Consider the following 24,373-nt stretch of genomic DNA (forward strand, 5'->3'; position numbering starts at 1 on the left):
TCCATATCAAGTTTGATTTGATTTGGTTTGACTTAGGTATGTCTTCCATTAGTCCTTTGGAGGAGACCCCTTATATTATGTAATATATGCATGTAATATACGTGCTACATCATTGTTTTGCGGCCTGAGCTAAACCACAGGGAACAATTAATAAAGAGAATGTAGTACATCATGTGTTCTTTCTGGCTATGGAAAATGATTAATAATATATTTTTATTGTACCCTACTATCCAATTTTAATAATGGTGCAATTTAAAGAGATATGAAATGTAATCTTCCTTCTGCCTCATCCCTTATCAGAAACATACGCTGGTTGATGTCGGTAATAGATTTTGATTTGATTTGGTTTGATTTAGGTGTGTCTTCCACTAATCCTTTGGTGGAGACCCCTTCCATCATATAATATATGGCTAATAAAATACCACACCAGGCTAAAAAGCAGAAGACCATGAGTTCTACTTTAACCATGAAAGCCACCTGGGTGACTTTAGGACAGTCCCTCTCTCTCAGCCCAACTCACTTCAGAGGGTCATTGTTGTTTGGGGAAAAATAGGAAGAGGAAAGTGTGTTGGATATGTTTGATGCTTTGAATTATTTGTCAAAATACTAAAATAAATAAATAAATTGCTTTGGGTCCTGTATTTTAATTTCATGATATAAATATTGCTGTTGATTCACATTAGCATTATCTGCCTGGAAATATGAGTGAATTCATCCAAATGGCTATCTTGTTTAATTTGCATTCCTTAATAAATAAAAATGTTTCCTCTTCTCTCTTCAACTACTCAGTTCAGTTTACATGAAAAATGGGAGTCCTGCTCCATTGTAAGAAATGAACATGAATTTGAACAATTAGGCCTATTTTTATTGTCATTGTCCCTTACTATATATTATTTTAATTGGCATTTTCTTATTATTAAACCATCAGACACTTGTTATCTCACCAATAGCAAAATAATTATTTCTTACAGGAATCTTAGTTAGGCCCAAACTTGCTGAGCAAAAGCATTTTATAAAATTAAATTCTCCCTGCTAATGAGGATATGATTAAATATAGTTTTTAAAAAACCAGATTAATATGCAGCAACCAGAATTGACAAACAAAATCCTGAAGTTTAAATTTTGCTTCTTACGATCAACAATCAACAATAAAGGAAGCAGCACCCACAAGATATGCAGCAAACATATGGTGAGGTAGCCATGACAGTTTCAGAGACGATATCCAGGGATCCTCATGGAACACTATACATGAAGACAAGGATTTGTTGGTGGAACACACAACCTACTGGAACAGAGCCATGGAAATTCTCACAGTCACACTCAGTAACCACAATTTTTCTTTTCTTTGTGTATCAGTTCAATATTTCCTATTGTGGTTTGTGGTGCTCTAACGTAGACTATTTATATTGGCCTGTGTTCAGTTAAAAAAATAATTAAACTATTAGCCATTTATTATCTCATGAAAAAAAAAATTTTTCTTTTAATGACACTGTAATCCCTTTCTTTGGGGTGGAATCATGGTGACTGAATGGACCTGAGCATTTACTGACCTGATGCCCTTCCTGATGCCTACATGGAGTTCACAGCAGATATTTTGTGCCCAAAGAGAAAAACATCTGCCACTACCTAGGATCAAATTCACAGCCTCCTAACTGAGAGGCAAAAACTCCCCCTGTAGGCCACCATACTGCTCCATGAAAAATAAAACAATTATCTATCGGAATCATCATATTTTTTTTTTAGCTAGGCTCAAATATTAAAGACTTTGCATGAAAACATTTCAATTCAACATCAATTAAAGTATCTGTTTGGTTGTTAATTAACTTTTGAACCACAGGGAAATTGGCACAAGGGATAATAATGATCATTGCTTCACGTTCACTCCTGCCTTTTTTCCTTGCCAGAATATATATTCCAATCCTGGTGATATTCAAGATAAAAATTGGCACCCGCATAGCTCTTCAAACAGAAATTGATGGATTGTCCCATGAAGGACATTTTCAGATAAAATCTTTGGATTAAACAGTGGATGAACCATTGGGGTGCATACATACTCTGGAAGACAAAAATATTTTCACCATCCCAAAAGCATGAAGATGTTATTCCTTTTGATGCTCCTGATGCACAAGGTAGCTACTCTGAGATGCCCTTCAAGTGAAGCTTTCCCTGTTCCACATGAGTGGTTCCAGCCTGGTGATCTTGTCATTGGTGGGATGGTGTCTCACATTTTTTACCACTTTTATGAAATTGAATTTAAGGAACATCCTTCTCTAAAACCTTATGACTTACCTCTGTAAGAAGTTTTATTTTTCCCATGTATTTTCTTAGCTTAGCCAGGTCCCCCAAAATTTCTGATATATGCTTCCTTTACATTCTATTAAAGACCTTCTCATGAAATGCATGAAAGTTTGGTGCAAGAAGTCTATTGAAGGACATCTTACACCAAACTTTTATGAGAAAGCTATAAAAGCTTTTGAAAATAAATGCAGAGTTTACACATACACATACACACAAACACACACACACACACACACACAAACACACATACAAGCCTTTATCATTCAAATGTATTGCCTTGTGACAGAAGAAAGCATTTTCTTTACATTATATTAATGTCCTTCTCATGAAATGCATGAAAAGTAGGTACAAAAAGTCTATTGAAGGACTTCTTACACCAAAATAATATGTATTTCATGAGAAAGACTTTAGTATAATGATTAATTTATTGTATAATTTAAATTTAATGAGCTTGAGGTAATTTAAAAAATGTTCTGCATGATCAGCCCTCACAAAACATACATAGAGTAAATGAGTGATACTTGCTGAAGCTGTTCCTGTTATACTTTGTGCCCAAATTGTCAGAATTATATTTGTTAACTGAAAAAAGTCACTACTTTTATTTGCTGTTGTATATCATTGTTGCAAATCATGAAAACACCAGGTAAAATGTAAAATTGAACTCTGTGGAAATTTATTGAATACTTTAGAAAAGATATTCTATTCCTACTTCCAAGAGAGATGGTTTGTTATTCATATAGAAATGCTGCCACTTTACAAGAATTGTGAAATTCTTTTTTCAATGGGGTATTTAATTTATTTGCAGTGTAATAACCAAATTTTATCAGCATGTCCTTGCCAATGCCTTTGCTGTGAAGGAGATCAATGAAGACTCCAAGATTTTACCTAACATCACTCTTGGGTTCCATATCTATGATAGTTACTACAACCCAAGGTTGACCTATCGTACCACTCTGGACCTGCTTTTCAAATCCCAGGAATTTGTCCCTAACTACAAATGTGATATCCGGAAGAATCTCATGGCTATCATTGGAGGACTAGGTGCTCCTACTTCATCCCTTATGTCAGAAAGCATAAACCTCTTCAAGATTCCACAGGTAATGTGACTTCATCTGTAATGAATATCAGAGATTATTTTTTGGTGTGCCTTTCTGCAGGACTTCAATTCAATCCACTTTTTTCTCCTGTCTGCAATTTTCCCCCACAACTCAATAGGTTGGCTCAAAGTAGTCAGTGAAGTATATCAAAACCTTTTCTTTGATAGATTAGAAAAGTAAAATGTAAATCATAAATTGCAGTACAAAATTAATCTTATTTGAGAGGGTCATTTGATATTCTGATCTGACCACTACCTGTAGTAAATTCCGAAGCTGTGTTGAGATAAGGAGTGCAAGACTGGCTAGCACATGCTACACAATTACTACATAAACTCTTTGAGCAGGAGAACATATACAATGTCAGATAAATGATTTTCCAGTCTCTTTTTCAAACCTCCAGTAATGGAGCACCCACAACCTCTGAATGCAAGTTGTTTCATTGGTTAATTATTCTCACCATTGGAAATTTCTCCTTATTTTTAGATTGTTTGTCTCCTTGATTGGTTTCCATCCATTGTTTCTCCTCTTGCCTTTAGAAGCTTTGTAAATTATTTACCCTTCATCTTTGTAGCAACCCATAAATATTGGAACACTGCTATCATGTCTCATGGTTTTAAGGAGGATCTCCTCTCAGTCACTTCCTGCCCATTCCCAACTCAAGGCTATCCAGCATTTTCACTGCTGCCCTCAACACACTGCTAAATTCCACCAAGTCACACAACAATAGTGACAACTCTCTTTTCTATGTCTAGGTTGGTGTCTGTTAATAATAATTGAATGTAAAATTCAATGGATTTCCCTGGAAATTGTTGAAGAATTGGAGCTTTATGTTACTTTTGGAGATTTCTATAATAATTGCAGTAAATGAAGTCATACTTGACTCTTTCTATTCCTCCAGAGTCTTGTGGATAGTCTTTCATGCATTCTCTACCTGGGGCAAAGAATGGCAGAAGGTAACACAATAACTCTAGCTCTTAAAAAGCTTTTTTCCTAAGCTAGGAAGAGTTTACATGCTCAGATAGTTAGCAGGTTTCAAGCTGTTCATAGAACTCCATAGTAGCAAACTGAATTTAGTTTGTAGTCCAGTTATATTCATTCAGTGAGAAAATATTTCATCTTGGGGGTTTTATTGCTGTAATGTTCATCAAAACCATAATGTACCTAGAGTTTGACAACTTTTTAATTTTTCAGTTTCCATCTAGGAGTCATTTTTCCCTCTTTTTCCGCTGGTTATCATAAATAATAATTTTGCTTTCCTTCTTTCTTTTCCTTTCCTTTCCTTTCATATTTCTGTCTTTCTTCTTTCCTTCTTTCCTTCCTCCCTCCCTCCCTCCCTCCCTCCCTCCCTTCCTTCCTTCCTTCCTTCCTTCTTTCTTTCATTCTTTTCCTGTAGTTGACCTATGGCTCTTTTGCTCAGGAAGAATTTCAGAGTAACAAATTATCTTCACTTTATTGCATGGTGCCAAATGAGGACTATCAGTACATGGGAGTTATACAACTTTTCCTCCATTTTGGATGGAGGTGGATTGGAGTCTTTGCATTTGAAACGAAGGGAGAAAGATTTTTGCAGAAACTGCAGCCGTTGCTTTCACAGAATGGGATCTGTTTAGCTTTCACACAAAAAATTCCACAACATATCCACTTAGAAGATTTGTCAGAATTGTTCGATTCAGTCTCAATTATTTCTAATAAATTGATGGATCGGAAAGCGAATGTTTTTCTTGTCTATGGAGAATCATTCACAATAACGTGGCTCAGAACTGTCATGTTTCTACTTGATCCAGAAAATAATGACATATCAATAAAGGTTTGGATCCTGATGAACCCAATAGATTTCATACTGACGGGAAGTCTAAGGAATTGGGATCTCCAGATGTACCATGGGGCTCTTTCCTTTACAGTGCATTCAAGAGACATTCAAGGCTTTAAACAATTTCTTCAAGTCATCAAACCTTCCACCCATAAAGATGGATTTCTTCAAGAGGTTTGGCAACAATTGTTTGATTGTGTGTTTTCAAAGGCAGACTTACCTTCATCTATCAATGGAACTTGTAGTGGGGAAGAGAATTTGGAGAATCTGCCTGCACCTCTGTTTGAGTTGAAGGTGACTAGCCAAAGCTACAGTATCTACAATGCTGTTTATGCAGTGGCACATTCTTTGCATGAGGCAGTGAGATCAAGTCCCAAATGGACAAAAATTCAAAGGGTTGAATTTCCAAATCTGCAGCCTTGGCAGGTAATCTCCCCATGTTTTAGCAAATAGTAATTCTCAATGTGATATGACTTGTTTGCCCTGGCCTATGGCCACATATCATTAGAGATCCTAAAGCAACTAGAGTTTTATTGCAAGAGATTGTTCCTTGTTACGGAATAAAAGAGATTTAAAAGTCATACTGCCTTTGCAAATTTTGCTCTAGTCAAAAGGATGAATGTATCTATCATCATTCCATTAATCACCATTTCTTCTTTCCTGACTTATAAATTCATCAGTCCTGGTTCCAAGAATACAATGGAGAGGCATCTAAAGGCAGTCTTTGTTTTTTACCCAATAAATCTTTCTGAAATGGGAACATTTCATTTTTTATTAATTTTTTGAAATTTAATCAAGGCAGGTTTGTTATCCTGGGAACATAAAGCTTATGACAATTGTTCTATTGTAGCAGAGGTGTGTTATTTCCATGAAATGATGTTGGTTTTTAGATTTATGGTAAATTACCGGAAGAATTGCTGAGTTTGCTATCTTTAAAGTACTCATGACGATTAATGATAAAGTAAGTTCCATATTTCAGTTATTGATTGTTCTTGATGTGTTGACATTTTCTTCTTCTGTATTTGAAGACAGGGAATGTTATTTGGTTTCCTTGGAAGGAAAAGTAAAAGAAAGAGAAATTCCTGATGCATTGTTTCCTTTTTGACTTTATTTTTCTCCTCCAAGTAGCTCCACCAGTTTCTTCAAGAGATTTCTTTTAACAACTCAGCTGGAGAAAGAGTCTTCTTTAAAAACAGAAGAGAAGGTCCAGGTGGCTTTGACATTATCAACATGATCACTTTCCCAAACAGATCATTTCAGAGAGTTAAAATTGGAAAGTTACACCCCAATGCTCCAAAAGGGAAAGAAGTTATCATTGAGAACACAATCCTTTGGCATCCTGGTTTTAACCAGGTATGAATAGCAATTGGACTGTTGGTTTATTGCATTATTGAAAAGTAATAGCGATAGTGCTTAGACTTATAGTATATACCACTTCATCGTGCTTTACAGCCCTCTCTAAACAGTTTACAGAATCAGCATATTGTCCCCAAGAATCTGGGCGCTCGTTTTACTGACCTCAGAAAGATGGAAGGCTGAGTCAACTTTGAATTCCTAGCAATGACCTGAATTAGCATGCAATACTGCATTCTAGCCATTGTGCCACTATGTATCAATCATGTTGAGATACAAAGGAACAAATAACCCTAATCCTGAAAAATGTTAACAATGTTCAGGGGCATTTATGTAACCCAATGTAAATAATTTCCATTGTTTAATCGGGATTCTTTCATATCAATGGCTATGTTTATGTCTGCAGGTTCTTCCTGTTTCTTTGTGTAATGACCACTGTTTCCCTGGATCCTGGAAGAGAAGGGCTGAAGGCAGTCAGTTCTGTTGCTATGACTGCGTTCCATGCCTAGAAGGAAAGATTTCTAATGGAACTGGTAGGTTATCAATTTCACGCCAGGACTGACTCTACATCTGCCGAAAGGGCAGTTTTGCTTCTGACCCCCACCCATGCCAGAAACTGCATGCCACCATTGTTCACCTGCCATGTCCCCCCGACAGCCCCTGTGATCTCCTATCACGTGCTGGCAGGCAGAGGCTCCATGGCCTAAAAGTCCCATTCTATCTCCACCATGCTCAAGAAGGGGTGAGGTGAGGGGGAGATATTAACAGTGTAGCTTCCACAGCCCATGGCTTTCCCATTAGGGGGTGGGATGATCCTAGTGAAAGGGAAGCCTTGCAGGCTATGACATCAAGCCAGTGAGTGGGGCATGGAGGCGCTAGTGCTTAGGAAGGCAAGCAACAGCCCCAGTGGCAAGAAGGGCCACTGAAAAGAGTGGAGTATGTGTGTGTGCCTGCTACAAACTCACCCGTCAGCTATGCTCTCCTTGCCTCAGATCAGCTGTAGCATGCCGTGGAGAGCAAGGCTGATGTGGGCAAGACAGGCACACATACAGACTCCACTGTTTTCAGCAGTGCTTTGGTGCCTGGCCCAGCAAAGTGGAGCTGGGTGTAGTGAGGCGAGGCCCAGCAAAGCAGAGCTGGATGAGGAGAGGACCATCAAAGCCGGGAATGGCCAAGTGTGACGGGCGAGGTGCGGGGAGGTGGGACGAGGCTGGGAGGGGCAGAGCAGGATGAGGCAAATGAGCTGCAGCTGTTCCTGTGCACCTCCAGCCTCCAAGCACTCACCTTTTCCTGTGTGTGCACTGGGAAGGTGCTAAGCCGGGTTGGGATGGGCCAGGGCTGGGGCAACAGGGGCTGGGGCAGTGGGGGCTGATCCCTTGCCATTTCTGGAACAGCTCCAGGGGCCAAATTTGGGCCCTTGGCAGGCCGGCCCTGACCCACAGTCCTTGTGTTTCATATATCTGCTTTATTAGGACTTCAGCTATCAGTGTGTCAAGTGGGGGTCTTATGATGTCTCAGGTGTGAGTCATCACAGATGGGCTCATGATGGGGAGGTTACTTCAGGCCAGGGCTATTGAGAATTATCAGGGGGTCAAGTTCCATCACCATCCTCTCATTGATGCCTCATACCTCAGCCACTGATAATTCACACTCTACAATGATCATGACCTGAAGTACCTTCCCCATCACAAGGCCCATCACAAGCCCCTCTCTCATGACTCATACCTGACCCATCATAAGACTCTCACTTGACACATCCCCACCTAAAGCTCTTGTAAATAGTAAAGCACTGAAATAGAAATCTACTAAATGCCACTGAAAATGTTACCTAGCCTGGTAACAAAAAGTTGAGAGAATGAACCTTCACCCTCAACATTCTGAGTGCTGTAAACTGATTAAGGTCAGTTTAGCTGCAATGAATGCAACATTTCTTTTCCACATGATCTGCCACTTTCCAAGGTTTAACTTCCATAAAAACTGGAAAATACATAGAAGCAAAGGGAATTTCTCTAGGTCACACATGTCTTATGAACGGATCAGTTATTTTATCATCCAAGGCACACAGGATGGATATTTGTAGAACCAACTATTGTTCTCCACATAGACAACAAGAGTAACTTAAAGTCACGATAAAATAAAGGGATGGACGTTTCCCTTTGAGAGCTGTATGCAATGAAATTCCATTTTAATGTATGCCAATTAGTGTACATTCAAAGTGACAATAAAGTTACTATTCTATTCTGTTCTGTTCTATTCTATTCTACTCTAAATATCATTTTAACAGAAAGGACATTTTAGAAAAGAATAAGAACTGGCATCCACACAGCCTATAATTTTCAAAAACACAAAATGGATAGATGACAAATTCATTGACTTTTCCTTCCAGATATGGATGACTGTTTTGAATGTTCAGAAGATCATTATCCAAATAAAGAAAAGAAAGGATGTATCCTGAAACGGCTGATCTTTCTAACTTTTGAAGAAACCTTAGGAATTGGTTTAGCTTCAGCAGCTCTTTGTTTCTTTCTCTTGACATCTTGGATACTTGGAACTTTTATTAAACACAGGGACACTCCCATTGTCAGAGCCAACAACAGGTCTCTCACCTATACCCTCCTTGTCTCGCTTTTCTTCTGTTTTCTCTCCTCTTTTTTATTTCTCAGCCAACCTGGCAAAGTGACCTGCCTTCTCAGACAACCAACTTTTGGAATTACCTTCTCAGTGGCCATTTCTAGTGTACTGGCCAAAACCATCACGGTGGTTGTGGCTTTCATGGCCACTAAACCTGGATCTCAAATGAGGAAGTGGGTGGGGAAAAGATTGGCCTTTGCTGCTGTCCTTTCCTGTTCTCTTGTTCAAGTATGTATTTGTACTCTTTGGTTGTCAACATATCCCCCATTCCCTGAGTTAGAGATGCACTTAGAGCCCCAAGAAGTGATTTTACAGTGCAATGAGGGGGCAGCTACATTCTTCTATTGTGTCTTGGGCTACATGGGTTTCTTGGCCATTGCTAGCTTCATTGTGGCTTTCCTTGCCCGTAAATTACCTGACAGTTTCAATGAAGCCAAGTTCATCACCTTCAGCATGTTGGTCTTTTGCAGTGTATGGGTCTCCTTCCTTCCAGCCTATCTAAGCACAAGAGGCAAAGCCATGGTAGCTGTGGAGGTCTTCTCTATCTTGTCTTCCAGCGCTGCATTACTGGGATGCATATTCTTGCCAAAGTGCTACATCATTGTTTTGCGGCCTGAGCTAAACCACAGGGAACAACTAATAAAGAGAATGTAGTACATCAGATTGTTTTACCTAACGTTTTTTTCCTTTTAAGAGATTTGACATATTGACTTTAAGGATAAAGGGCAGCTGGCAGTTCATGGTTTTTATAGCTTCACTTCATAAACCACTGTATAAATATGGGAAAAAGCTAATGGATATTTTGTAGATATGTATTTAGTTCAGTGTCGTAGTGAGTTTGTTTTGGATTGATTGGTGATCTTTGAAAGATAAAAGGTAAAATGTTTTTGAGCATTTAATATACATTTAACTCTGTTTTTTTTTTTAAAAAAATCATGAACAGTCTAACCATTCACTCTGCATCCACCAAGGTATCTTTATTATATGAAATTTAAGTTTCCTACTGCCTCATCCCTTTCTAGAAGTGTATGCTGGGTGATGTCCATATCAAGTTTGATTTGATTTGGTTTGACTTAGGTATGTCTTCCATTAGTCCTTTGGAGGAGACCCCTTATATTATGTAACATATGCATGTAATATACATGCTACATCATTGTTTTGTGGCCTGAGCTAAACCACAGGGAACAATTAATAAAGAGAATGTAGTACATCATGTGTTCTTTCTGGCTATGGAAAATGATTAATAATATATTTTTATTGTACCCTACTATCCAATTTTAATAATGTTGCAATTTAAAGAGATATGAAATGTAATCTTCCTTCTGCCTCATCCCTTATCAGAAACATACGCTGGTTGATGTCGGTAATAGATTTTGATTTGATTTGGTTTGATTTAGGTGTGTCTTCCACTAATCCTTTGGTGGAGACCCCTTCCATCATATAATATATGGCTAATAAAATACCACACCAGGCTAAAAAGCAGAAGACCATGAGTTCTACTTTAACCATGAAAGCCACCTGGGTGACTTTAGGACAGTCCCTCTCTCTCAGCCCAACTCACTTCAGAGGGTCATTGTTGTTTGGGGAAAAATAGGAAGAGGAAAGTGTGTTGGATATGTTTGATGCTTTGAATTATTTGTCAAAATACTAAAATAAATATATAAATAAATAAATTGCTTTGGGTCCTGTATTTTAATTTCATGATATCAATATTGCTGTTGATTCACATTAGCATTATCTGCCTGGAAATATGAGTGAATTCATCCAAATGGCTATCTTGTTTAATTTGCATTCCTTAATAAATAAAAATGTTTCCTCTTCTCTCTTCAACTACTCAGTTCAGTTTACATGAAAAATGGGAGTCCTGCTCCATTGTAAGAAATGAACATGAATTTGAACAATTAGGCCTATTTTTATTGTCATTGTCCCTTACTATATATTATTTTAATTGGCATTTTATCATTATTAAACCATCAGACACTTGTTATCTCACCAATAGCAAAATAATTATTTCTTACGGGAATCTTAGTTAGGCCCAAACTTGCTGAGCAAAAGCATTTTATAAAATTAAATTCCCCCTGCTAATGAGGATATGATTAAATATAGTTTTTAAAAAAACAGATTAATATGCAGCAACCAGAATTGACAAACAAGATCCTGAAGTTTAAATTTTGCTTCTTAGGATCAACAATCAACAATAAAGGAAGCAGCACCCACAAAATATGCAGCAAAATATGGTGAGGTAGCCATGACAGTTTCAGAAACGATATCCAGGGATCCTCATGGAACACTATACATGAAGACAAGGATTTGTTGGTGGAACACACAACCTACTGAAACAGAGCCATGGAAATTCTGACAGTCACACTCAGTAACCACAATTTTTCTTTTCTTTGTGTATCAGTTCAATATTTCCTATTGTGGTTTGCGGTGCTCTAACATAGACTATTTATATTGGCCTGTGTTCAGTTAAAAAAATAATTAAACTATTAGCCATTTATTCTCTCATGAAAAATATTTTTTTTTCTTTTAATGACCTTGTAATCCCTTGCTTTGGGGTGGAATCATGGTGACTGAATGGACCTGAACATTTACTGGCCTGATGCCCTTCCTGATGCCTACATGGAGTTCACAGCAGATATTTTGTGCCCAAAGAGCAAAACATCTGTCACTACCTAGGATCAAATTCACAGCCACCTAACTGAGAGGCAAAAACTCCCCCTGTAGGCCATCATGCTGCTCCATGAAAAATAAAACAATTATCTAGCGGAATCATTATATTTTTTTTTAGCTAGGCTCAAATATTAAAGACTTTGCATGAAGGCATTTCAATTCAACAACAATCAAGGTATCTCTTTAGTTGTTAATTAACTTTTGAACCACAGGGAAATTGGCACAAGGGATAATAATGATCATTGTTTCACGTTCCCTCTTGCCTTTCTTCCTTGTCAGAATATATATTCCAAATCTGGTGATATTCAAGATACAAATTGGCACACAAATGGCTTTTCAAACAGAAATAGATGGATTGTGCCATGAAGGGCATTTCCAGATAAAATCTTTGGATTAAACAGTGGATGAACCATTGGGGTGCATACATACTCTGGAAGACAAAAATATTTTCACCATCTCAAAAGCATGAAGATGTTATTCCTTTTGATGTTCCTGATGCACAAGGTAGTTACTCTGAGATGCCCTTCAAGTGAAGCTTTCCCTGTTCCACATGAGTGGTTCCAGCCTGGTGATCTTGTCATTGGTGGGATGGTGTCTCACATTTTTTACCACTTTTATGAAATTGAATTTAAGGAACACCCTTCTCTAAAACCTTATGACTTACCTCTGTAAGAAGTTTTATTTTTCCCATGAATTTTTTTAGCTTAGCCAGGTCCCCCAAAAATTCTGATATTTGCTTTCTTTACATTATATTAAAGACCTTCTCGTGAAATGCATGAAAGTTTGGTGCAAGAAGTCTATTAAAGGACATTTTACACCAAAATAAGATGCATTTCATGAGAAAGACTTTAATATAATGATTAATTTATTGTATAATTTAAATTTAATGAGCTTGAGGTAATTGAAAAAATGTTCTGCATGATCAGCCCTCACAAAACATACATAGAGTAAATGAGTGATACTTGCTGAAGCTGTTCCTGTTATACTTTGTGCCCAAATTGTCAGAATTATATTTGTTAACTGAAAAAAGTCACTACTTTTATTTGCTGTTGTATATCATTGTTGCAAATCATGAAAACACCAGGTAAAATGTAAAATTGAACTCTGTGGAAATTTATTGAATACTTTAGAAAAGATATTCTATTCCTACTTCCAAGAGAGATGGTTTGTTATTTATATAGAAATGCTGCCGCCTTACAAGAATTGTGAAATTATTTTTTTTCAATGGGTTATTTAATTTATTTGCAGTGTAATAACCAAATTTTATCAGCATGTCCTTGCCATGGGCTTTGCTGTGAAGGAGATCAATGAAGACTCCAAGATCTTACCTAACATCACTCTTGGGTTCCATATCTATGATAGTTACTACAATCCAAGGTTGACCTATCGTACCACTCTGGACCTGCTTTTCAAATCCCAGGAATTTGTCCCTAACTACAAATGTGATATCCAGAAGAATCTCATGGCTATCATTGGGGGACTAGGTGCTCCTACTTCATCCCTTATGTCAGAAAGCATAAACCTCTTCAAGATTCCACAGGTAATTTGACTTCATGTGTAATGAATATGAGATTATTTTTGGTGTGCCTTTCTGCAGGACTTCAATTCTATCCACTTTTTTCTCCCTTCTGCAATTTCCCCCCACAACCCAATAGGTTGGCTCAAAGTAGTCAGTGAAGTATATCAAAACCTTTTCTTTGATAGATTAGAAAAGTAAAATGTAAATCATAAATTACACTACAAAATTAATCTTATTTGAAAGGGACATTTGATGTTCTGATCTGACCACTTTCTGTGGTTGAATTCTGGAGCTGTGTTGAGATAAGGAGTGAAAAGGCTGGCTAGCACATGCTACACAGTTACTACATAAACTCTTTGAGCAGGAGAACATATACAATGTCAGATAAATGATTTTCCAGTCTCTTTTTCAAAGTCTCCAGTGATGCAGCACCCACAACCTCTGAATGCAAGTTATTTCATTGGTTAATTATTCTCCCCATTGGAAATTTCTCCTTATTTTTAGGTTGTTTGTCTCCTTGATTGGTTTCTATCCATTGTTTCTCCTCTTGCCTTTGGAAGTTTTGGAAAATAATTTACCCTTCATCTTTGTAGGAACCCATAAATATTGGAACACTGCCATCATGTCTCGTGGTTTTAGGGAGGATCTCCTTTCAGTAACTTCCTGCCCATCCCCAACTCAAGGCTATCTAGCATTTTCACTGGTGCCCTCAACACAATGCTAGATTCCACCAAGTCACCCAATAATAGTGACAACTCTCTTTGCTATGTCTGGGATGGTGTCTATTAATAATAACTGAATGTAAAATTCAACTGATTTGCGTGGAAATTGTTGAAGGATTGGAGTTTTATGTTACTTTTGGAGATTTCTATAATAATTGCAGTAAATGAGACATACATGACTCTTTCTATTCCTCCAAAGTCTCATGGATAATCTTTCATGCATTCTCTACCTGCAGCACAGAAGGGCAGAAGGCAATGCAATAAAAAGCTTTTTCTTAAGCTAGGAAGAGTTTACATGCTCAGATAGTAAGCAGGTTCCAAGCTGTTCATAGAAATGAGCTATCTGGAACTCCATAGTAGCAAACTAAATTTAATTTGTAGTCCAGTTATATTCATTCAGTGAGAAAATATTTCATCTTGGGGGTTTTATTGCTGCAATGTTCATCAAAACCATAATGTACCTAGAGTTTGAGAACTTTTCAATTGTTCAGTTTCCATCCAGGAGTCATTTTTTCTATCTTTTTCCACTGGTTATCATAAATAATAATTTCCTTTCCTTTCCTTTCATCTTTCTGTCTTCCTTCCTTCCTTCCTTCCATCCTTCCTTCCTTTCTTCCTGCCTGTCTTCCTTCCTTCCTTCCTTCTTTCTTTCATTCTTTTCCTGTAGTTGACCTATGGCTCTTTTGCCCAGGAAGAATTTCAGAGTACCAAATTATCTTCACTTTATTGCATGGTGCCAAATGAGGACTATCAGTACATGGGAGTTATACAACTTTTCCTCCATTTTGGATGGAGGTGGATTGGAGGCTTTGCATTTGAAACTAAGGGAGAAAGATTTTTGCAGAAACTGCAGCCATTGCTTTCACAGAATGGGATCTGTTTAGCTTTCACGCAAAAAATTCCACAACATATCCACTTAGAAGATTTGTCAGAATTATTAGATTCAATCTCAATTATTTCTAATAAATTGATGGATCGGAAAGCGAATGTTTTTCTTGTGTACGGAGAATCGTTCACAATAGTGTGGCTCAGAACTGTCATGTTTCTACGTGATCCAGAAAATAAAAACAGATCATTATTCAGAAAGGTTTGGATCCTGATGAACCCAATTGATTTCATACTGACGGGAACTCAAAAGAGTTGGGATCTCCAAATGTACCATGGGGCTCTTTCCTTTACAGTGCATTCAGGAGAAGTTAAAGGCTTCAAAGAATTTCTTCAAGTCATCAAACCTTCCACCCACAAAGATGGATTTCTTCAAGAGGTTTGGCAACAATTGTTTGACTGCGTGTTTTTAAAGGAAGACTTACCTTCATCTATCAGTGGAACCTGTACTGGGGAAGAGAATTTGGAGAATCTGCCTGCACCTCTGTTTGAGTTGAAGATGACTAGCCAAAGCTACAGTATCTACAATGCTGTTTATGCAGTGGCACATTCTTTGCATGAGGCAAAGACATCAAGTCCCAAATGGACAAAAATTCAAAAGGTTGAATTTCCAAGTCTGCAGCCTTGGCAGGTAATCTCCCCATGCCATTCCTATCTTTTGTTTTAGCAAATAGTAATTCTCAATGTGATATGAGTTGTTTCCCCTGGTCTATAGCCACATATCATTAGAGATCCTAAAGCAACTAGAGTTTTATTGCAAGAGATTGTTACTTGTTATAGAATAAAAGAGATTTAAAACTCATACTACTCTAATCAAAGGGATGAGTGTATCTATCATCATTCCATTAATCACCATTTCTTCTTTCCTGACTTATAAATTCATCAGTCCTGGTTCCAAGAATACAATGGAGAGCCCTCTGAAGGCAGTCTTTGTTTTTTGCCCAACAAATCTTTCTGAAATGGGAACATTTCATTTTTTTATTAGTTTTTTTGAAATTTAATCAAGGCAGATTTGTTATCCTGGGAACATAAAGCTTATGACAGTTGTTCTATTGTAGCAGAGGTGTGCTATTTCCATGAAATGATGTTGGTTTTTAGATTTATGGTAAATTACCAGAAGAATTGCTGAGTTTGCTTCATGACGATTAATTGATAAAGTAAGTTCCATATTTCAGTTATTGATTGTTCTTGGTGTGTTGACATTTTCTTCTTCTGTATTTGAAGACAGGGAATGTTATTTGGTTTCCTTGGAAGGAAGAGTAAAAGAAAGAGAAAATCCTGATGTATTGTTTCCTTTTTGACTTTATTTTTCTCCTTCAAGTAGCTCCACCAGTTTCTTCAAGAGATTTCCTTTAACAACTCAGCTGGAGAAAGTGTCTTCTTTAAAAACAGAAGAGAAGGTCCAGGTGGCTTTGACATTATCAACATGATCACTTTCCCAAACAGATCGTTTCAGAGAATTAAAATTGGAAAGTTACACCCCAATGCTCCAAAAGGGAAAGAAGTTATCATTGAGAACACAATCCTTTGGCACCCTGGTTTTAACCAGGTATGAATAGCAATAGCAATAGTGCTTAAACTTACACCAATCAATCAGAATAGAGCTGGAAGGGACCTTTGATGTCTTCTAATCCAAGGTCTCTTTCAGCTCTATTATATTCTTTAAAAAACTCCAGTGATCAAGCACCCACAACTTCTGAAGGCAAGCTGTTCCACTGGTTAATTGCCCTCACTGTTAGGAAGTTTTTCCTTAGTTCCAGGTTTCTTCCGTCCTTGATTGGTTTCCATCCATTGTTTCTTGTCCTTCCTACAGATGGTTTGGAAAATAAATTGACCCCCTCCTCTTTGTGGCAACTTCTAAAATACTGAAATATTCCTATCATGTAATCCCTAGTCCTTCTTTTCTCTAGAATAGCCAAATCCAAATACTGCAGCCGTTCTTCATATGTTTTAGTCTCCAAGCCTTTAATCATCTTAGTTGCTCTTGGCAAGTTTTCCAAATGCTCAACATCTTGTTTACAATGTACTGCTTCATAGTGCTTTATAGCACTCTCTAAGTGGCTTATAGAGACAACCTATTTTCCCCAACAATCTGGGTCTTCATTTTACTGACCTCAGAAGGATAGAAGGCTGAGTGAACTTTGAGCCAATGAACATTGAATTCCTGGCAGTGAGCTGAATTAGCATGCAATACAACATTCTAACTCTGGCTCAGTCATGTTCATATACACAGGAATACATTCCCTATGTAAAATGTTAAAAATGTTAAGGGTCATTTATGTAATGTAGACCATTTTCATTGTTTAATCGGGATCCTTTCATATCATGTTTATGTCTGTAGGTTCTTCCGGTTTCTTTGTGTAACAACCACTGTTCCCCTGGATACTGGAAGAGACGGGATGAAGGCAGTCAGTTCTGTTGCTATGACTGTGTTCCATGCCTAGAAGGAAAGATTTCTAATGAAACTGGTAGGTTATCAGTTTCACTATATATTTTATTCAATAAATTGTTATTTCATAAATTAAACATTCATTATATAGGCTTCAAAAGAGCGGCATGGTGGTCTAGAGATGGAGCTCTCACCCCACAATCAGGAACCTGTGATCACAGATAGCAGCAAGTATTTCTCTCTCTGGGCTCAATGAGTAATTCTCTGCTCCAAACTCCATGTATGTATCATGAAGGTCTTCCCACCGGTAAACACCAAGCTCTAATTAGTTTCCTCAACCACACCCCGAAGCAAAGAATTGCAGGGTCATTAAAAGATACAAATACAAATACTGTACACACACACACACATACACACACACACTATATATATATATATATAAAAGTTGTAATTTTACATATTCACTATTTTATATATATATATATATATATATATATATATATATATATATATATATATATATATATATATATATATATATATATGTGTTTTCTGAGGTTTTCGCGGGTATTTGTATGTAGGTCTTTGGTTGTTCGGGTTTTCTCCCGCGTAAAATTGGAAGTGTCTTGGCGACGTTTCGACGAAGTCCCATTCGTCATCTTCAGGCTGGTGTTTTCAGCTTCGTGCTTCGAGCAGCAATGTGTGGTCTTAGCTGTTTCTTCCTTTTAACTGCCAGTGGGGGTATGAACTGATTGGGTGGGAGCTTGGCTGTGTTCTGATTGGGTGGAGGTGTGTTCTGATTGGTTAGGGGCTTGGCTGTGCTCTGATTGGCTGGGGGAGTGTTCTGTTTGGTTGTGCTCAGGTTAGTCTGAGTTGCAGAGGGGTTTAAGATTTTGGGCTGCCTTGCTATTTTTTGGCTTCGCGTTCGTGGTCGTGCTTCTCTTCATGGAGGGTGTCAGTTTGCTTCATGTATGGATTGGGGGGGTTTAAAGTGGCTAATGATGCAGCTGTGGTCTGGCTTCTGGTTTGTGGTCGTGCCTCGTCATCGGTGTGGCTTTGGGTTTGTTTTTTGCGTGGATGTGTGGTGGTGACCTCCTGTGTGGTTTTTGTGAGTGTGGGTCTGGTATCATTTTTTGTGTTAGGAGTCGTTTGTCAATGAGGGCGGGTTTCCAAATGGCTGGTAGGCGGGAGGTATCATCTCGCTTGTTCATGCTGTGTGGGCGTTTTTCTATCTCGATGGCTTCTCTGATTATTCTGTTATTAAAATGTTCACTTTTGGCAATGGTTCTGGTATTTTTAAAGTCAATTTCATGTCCTGTGGCTTTAAGGTGTTGGACCAGGGAAGATGTTGGTTCCTCTTTTTTGACTGAGTTCTTATGTTCTTCAATGCGTGCACTTATTCTTCTGTTGGTTTGTCCGATGTATGTGGTGGGACAAGTGGTGCATGGGATTTCGTATACTCCTTGATTTTCTAATTCAATTTTATCTTTGGGGTTTCTAAGGATGGTGGATATTTTTCTGTTTGTGCAGAATGCTGTTTTGATGTTGTGTTTATGGAGGATCTTACTGATTCTGTCTGTGGTGCCTTTTATGTATGGGAGGAGGGCTTTGCCGTTTTCTTGTTCTTTGTCTTGGATTTTAGTGGGGGTTTCTTTTTGGATTAGGTTTGTAATCCGATTTTTCTAGAGCTTGGGTTTATTTGTCAATATACGAAAATAAATAAATAAATTGCTTTGGGTCCTGTATTTTAATTTCATGATATAAATATTGCTGTTGATTCACATTAGCATTCTCTGCCTGGAAATATGAGTGAATTCATCCAAATGGCTATCTTGTTTAATTTGCATTCCTTAATAAATAAAAATGTTTACTCTTTTCTCTTCAACTACTCAGTTCATTTTACATGAAAAATGGGAGTCCTGCTCCATTGTAAGAAATGAACATGAATTTGAACAATTAGGCCTATTTTTATTGTCCCTTACTATATATTATTTTAATTGGCATTTTCTCATTATTAAACCATCAGACACTTGTTATCTCACCAATAGCAAAATAATTGTTTCTTACAGGAATCTTAGTTAGGCCCAAACTTGCTGAGCAAAAGCATTTTATAAAATTAAATTCCCCCTGCTAATGAGGATATGATTAAATATAGTTTTTAAAAAAACAGATTAATATGCAGCAACCAGAATTGACAAACTTTGAAACCCAAGCTCTAGAAAAATTGGATCACAAACCCAAACTCTGGCTCAGATACGTAGACGACACCTTCATAATCTGGCCACATGGGAAAGAAAAACTGGACAACTTCCTCACACACCTCAACAGCCTACACCCCAAAATACAGTTCACCATGGAAACAGAAGCTAACAACCAACTTCCCTTCCTGGATGTCTTAGTCTACAAGAAATCCAATGGCTCCCTAGGACACACCATCTACCAGAAGAAAACACACACAAACTGCTATCTGCACGCTCTCTCACACCACCACCCAGCACAGATCAACTCTGTAGCCAAGACACTCATCTCCAGAACAAAACGCTTAGCTGACGAACAACACCTAAAACCCGAACTACACACTCTCACCAATGTACTAACATCCAATGGATTCCATAGAAATAAGATTACAAACCTAATCCAAAAAGAAACCCCCACTAAAATCCAAGACAAAGAACAAGAAAACGGCAAAGCCCTCCTCCCATACATAAAAGGCACCACAGACAGAATCAGTAAGATCCTCCATAAACACAACATCAAAACAGCATTCTGCACAAACAGAAAAATATCCACCATCCTTAGAAACCCCAAAGATAAAATTGAAATTAGAAAATCAAGGAGTATACGAAATCCCATGCACCACTTGTCCCACCACATACATCGGACAAACCAACAGAAGAATAAGTGCATGCATTGAAGAACATAAGAACTCAGTCAAAAAAGAGGAACCAACATCTTCCCTGGTCCAACACCTTAAAGCCACAGGACATGAAATTGACTTTAAAAAATACCAGAACCATTGCCAAAAGTGAACATTTTAATAACAGAATAATCAGAGAAGCCATCGAGATAGAAAAACGCCCACACAGCATGAACAAGCGAGATGATACCTCCCGCCTACCAGCCATTTGGAAACCCACCCTTATTGACAAACGACTCCCTAACACAAAAAATGACACCAGACCCACACTCACAAAAACCACACAGGATGTCACCACTACACATCCACGCAAAAAACAAACCCAAAGCCACACCGATGACGAGGCACGACCACAAACCAGAAGCCAGACCACAGCTGCATCATTAGCCACTTTAAACCCCTCCAATCCATACATGAAGCAAACTGACACCCTCCATGAAGAGGAGGCACGACCACGAACATGAAGCCAGAAAATAGCAAGGCAGCCCAAAATCTTAAACCCCTCTGCAACTCAGACTAACCTGAGCACAACCAAACAGAACACTCCCCCAGCCAATCAGAGCACAGCCAAGCCCCTAACTATTCAGAACACACCTCCACCCAATCAGAACACAGCCAAGCTCCCACCCAATCAGTTCATACCCCCACTGGCAGTTAAAAGGAATAAACAGCTAAGACCACACATTGCTGCTCAAAGCACGAAGCTGAAAGCACCAGCCTGAAGATGATGAATGGGACTTCGTCGAATGCTTCAAAAATATAATAGTGAATATGTAAAATTACAACTTGTATCAATTCTTAAAAGGAAATATTAATAATTGATTGCTAATTCTCTTCATTGGAATCCAGCATTTATTTGCCCCATGAAGGATTAATAGATAGGTAAGTAGATAGGTGATAGATAGGATAGATAGATAGATAGATAGATAGATAGATAGATAGATAGATAGATAGATAGATAGATGATGGGAGGGGGAGGAAGATCTTATTTCATCACAGAAACCTTAGTTTTTATTAGCAACGGAATTGTTTTTCTTCACCTTTGCATTTTCCTTTGCATTTCTCTTCTTGCCCCTACATTTTCCATCCTCATGCAACAGAAACAAATATTGTCTTAATGAACTTTGGGTGCTAGGTTGATATAGGAATATAATAATAATAATAATAATAATAATAATAATAATAACAACAACAACAACAACAACAACAATAATAATAATAAAGTTGTAAGGGACCTTGGAGGTCATCAGGTCCAACCCCCAGCTCAGGCAAGTAACCCTATACCATTTTGGACAAATGGCTGTCCAGTTTCTCCTTAAAAACTTCCAGTGTTGGCGCATTCACCGCTTCTGGAGACAGGTTGTTCCCCTGGTTAATTGTTCTAACTGTCAGGAAGTTTATCCTTAGTTCTACGTTGCTTCTCTCCTTGATTAGTTTCCATCCATTGCTTCTTGTCCTGCCTTTGTGCGCTTTGGAGAATAGCTTGACTCCCTCTTCTTTATGGCAGCCCCTGCGATATTGGAACACTGCTATCATGTCCCCCATCGTCCTTCTCTTCGTTAAACTAGACATACCCAATTCCTTCAACCTTTCCTTATATGTTTTAACCTCCAGTCCCCTAATTATCTTTGTTGCTCTTCTCTGTACTCTTTCTAGAGTCTCAACATCTTTTTTACATCATGTTGGCTTTTTCGGCAGCTACAGCACACTGCTGGGTCATATTTAAATGATTGTCCACTAGACTCCGAGATCCCTCTCACAGTTACTACTATTGAGCAAGGCACCCCCTATACTATACCTGTACATTTGGGGTTTTTTTGCCTAAATGTAGAACCTTATTTTTTTCACTATTGAATTTCATTTTGTTAGATAGCACCCAGTGTTTAAGTCTGTCCAGATCCTCCTGTATCCTAAGCCTGTCTTCTAGAATGTTGGCTGTTCCTGCCAGCTTGGTGTCGTCTGCAAATTTGATGAATTCCCCATCTAACCCCTTGTCCAAATCATTGATGTTGAACAGCACTGGGCCCAGAACAGAGCCTTGGGGCACACCACTACATACTTCCCTCCATGTAGATGTGGTTCCATTGAGGACCACATGCCGAATACGGCCGTTCAGCCAGCTACGGATCATTCTGGTGGTGATGCTGTCTAACCCCCATTTTTCTATCTTATCAAGTAGTAGGTTGTGATCTACTTTGTCAAATGCCTTACTGAAGCATTTGACAAAGTAGATCACATATACTATGTGATTAAAACCAGGTGTTCATATACTATGATTAAAACAAGGTGTTGTGATGGTGATTCCTGGATTATGTGTTGGATCTCAACCTACTCATAAGTCCGGCTAAGCAATGTCTGACCTAACAAACTTATGAATGGGAGATGACCAGCCTATTACAGTTTGTAGAGTAGACTCAGAATTAAAGATAAAGATGTGGTGGAAAAAGACAAGGATAAAATATTTGATCTTTACCAAGAAAAAAGGCCACTAGGTCCATCAGTTTTCTATGTTTCTATTTGAATGTATCAGCATAACTGAGAACATTCTTTATATGTTCTTTTCGGCTGAATTAATGTATGATTTGTGAAATACTAAGCTCCTCCTTTAAAGACAGTACAGAAATAAGCACAATAAAGTTAATTTTAAATAAATGATAGTGTAAAGCTGAAGAAACAACATTCTGAGTGCTGTAAACTGATTAGGTTCAATTTAGCTGTAATGAATGCAACATTTCTTCTCCACATGATCTGCCATTTTCCAAGTTTTAACTTCCATGAAAACCTGAAAATACGTGAAAGCACTAGATAAAAGAAGTCTTGTGAATGGATCAGATATTCTATCATCTAAGGCACACAGGGTGGGTGTTTGTAGAACCAACTACAGTTTTCCACATAGAAAACAAAAGCATCTTAAAGTCAAGACAAAATACAGGGATCCTATTAATATAATTTTATCAGAAAGGTACATCATAGGAAAGAATAAGAACTGGCATTCACTCAGGCTATGATTTTCAAAAATATGAAATGGATAAGTGACAAATTCATTGACTTTTCCTTCCAGATATGGATGACTGTTCTGAATGTTCAGAAGATCATTATCCAAATAAAGAAAAGAAAGGATGTATCCTGAAACGGCTGGTCTTTCTAACTTTTGAAGAAAACTTAGGAATTGGTTTAGCTTCAGCAGCTCTTTGTTTCTTTTTCTTGACATCTTGGATACTTGGAACTTTTATTAAACACAGGGACACTCCCATTGTCAGAGCCAACAACAGGTCTCTCACCTATTCCCTCCTTGTCTCTCTTTTGTTCTGTTTTCTCTCCTCTTTTTTATTTCTCAGCCAACCTGGCAAAGTGACCTGCCTTCTCAGACAACCAACTTTTGGAATTACCTTCTCAGTGGCCATTTCTAGTGTACTGGCCAAAACCATCATGGTGGTTGTGGCTTTCATGGCCACTAAACCTGGATCTCAAATGAGGAAGTGGGTGGGGAAAAGATTGGCCTTTGCTGCTGTCCTTTCCTGTTCTCTTGTTCAAGTATGTATTTGTACTCTTTGGTTGTCAACATATCCCCCATTCCCTGAGTTAGAGATGCACTTAGAGCCCCAAGAAGTGATTTTACAGTGCAATGAGGGGGCAGCTACATTCTTCTATTGTGTCTTGGGCTACATGGGTTTCTTGGCCATTGCCAGCTTCATTGTGGCTTTCCTTGCCCGTAAATTACCTGACAGTTTCAATGAAGCCAAGTTCATCACCTTCAGCATGTTGGCCTTTTGCAGTGTGTGGATCTCCTTCTTTCCAGCCTATATGAGCACAAAAGGCAAAGCCATGGTAGCTGTGGAGGTCTTCTCCATCTTGTCTTCCAGTGCTGCATTACTGGGATGCATATTCTTGCCAAAGTGCTACATCATTGTTTTGCGGCCTGAGCTAAACCACAGGGAAAAACTAATAAAGAGAATGTAGTACATCAGATTGTTTCACCTAACGTTTTTTTTCCTTTGAATACATCAAGCTAACAAGATTTTGACAATCTGTCTGTTTATATTTTTAAGAGATTTGACATATTGACTTTAAGGATAAAG

General features: G+C 38.1%; 2 protein-coding genes across 2 annotated transcripts; both read left to right on the forward strand.

The window, feature by feature from the left end:
* The first annotated feature begins 2,090 nt into the window (after positions 1–2,090).
* LOC120317756 (vomeronasal type-2 receptor 1-like) lies at positions 2,091–9,843 on the forward strand. Its single transcript, XM_039364597.1, has 5 exons — positions 2,091–2,293; positions 3,104–3,395; positions 4,813–5,631; positions 6,965–7,091; positions 8,945–9,843. Exons 1-5 carry the CDS (start codon positions 2,091–2,093, stop codon positions 9,841–9,843), a joined length of 2,340 nt encoding a protein of 779 aa, XP_039220531.1.
* A 2,484-nt stretch (positions 9,844–12,327) lies between these two features.
* Positions 12,328–24,254, forward strand: LOC120317757 (vomeronasal type-2 receptor 26-like). The gene is made up of 6 exons (XM_039364598.1): positions 12,328–12,530; positions 13,111–13,402; positions 14,795–15,619; positions 16,313–16,537; positions 17,330–17,456; positions 23,356–24,254. Exons 1-6 carry the CDS (start codon positions 12,328–12,330, stop codon positions 24,252–24,254), a joined length of 2,571 nt encoding a protein of 856 aa, XP_039220532.1.
* The last annotated feature ends 119 nt before the right edge of the window (positions 24,255–24,373 follow it).

The sequence above is a fragment of the Crotalus tigris genome, unplaced genomic scaffold (genome assembly GCF_016545835.1).
Source record: "Crotalus tigris isolate CLP2741 ecotype Arizona unplaced genomic scaffold, ASM1654583v1 scf7180000019817.510193, whole genome shotgun sequence".
Lineage (NCBI taxonomy): Eukaryota > Metazoa > Chordata > Lepidosauria > Squamata > Viperidae > Crotalus > Crotalus tigris.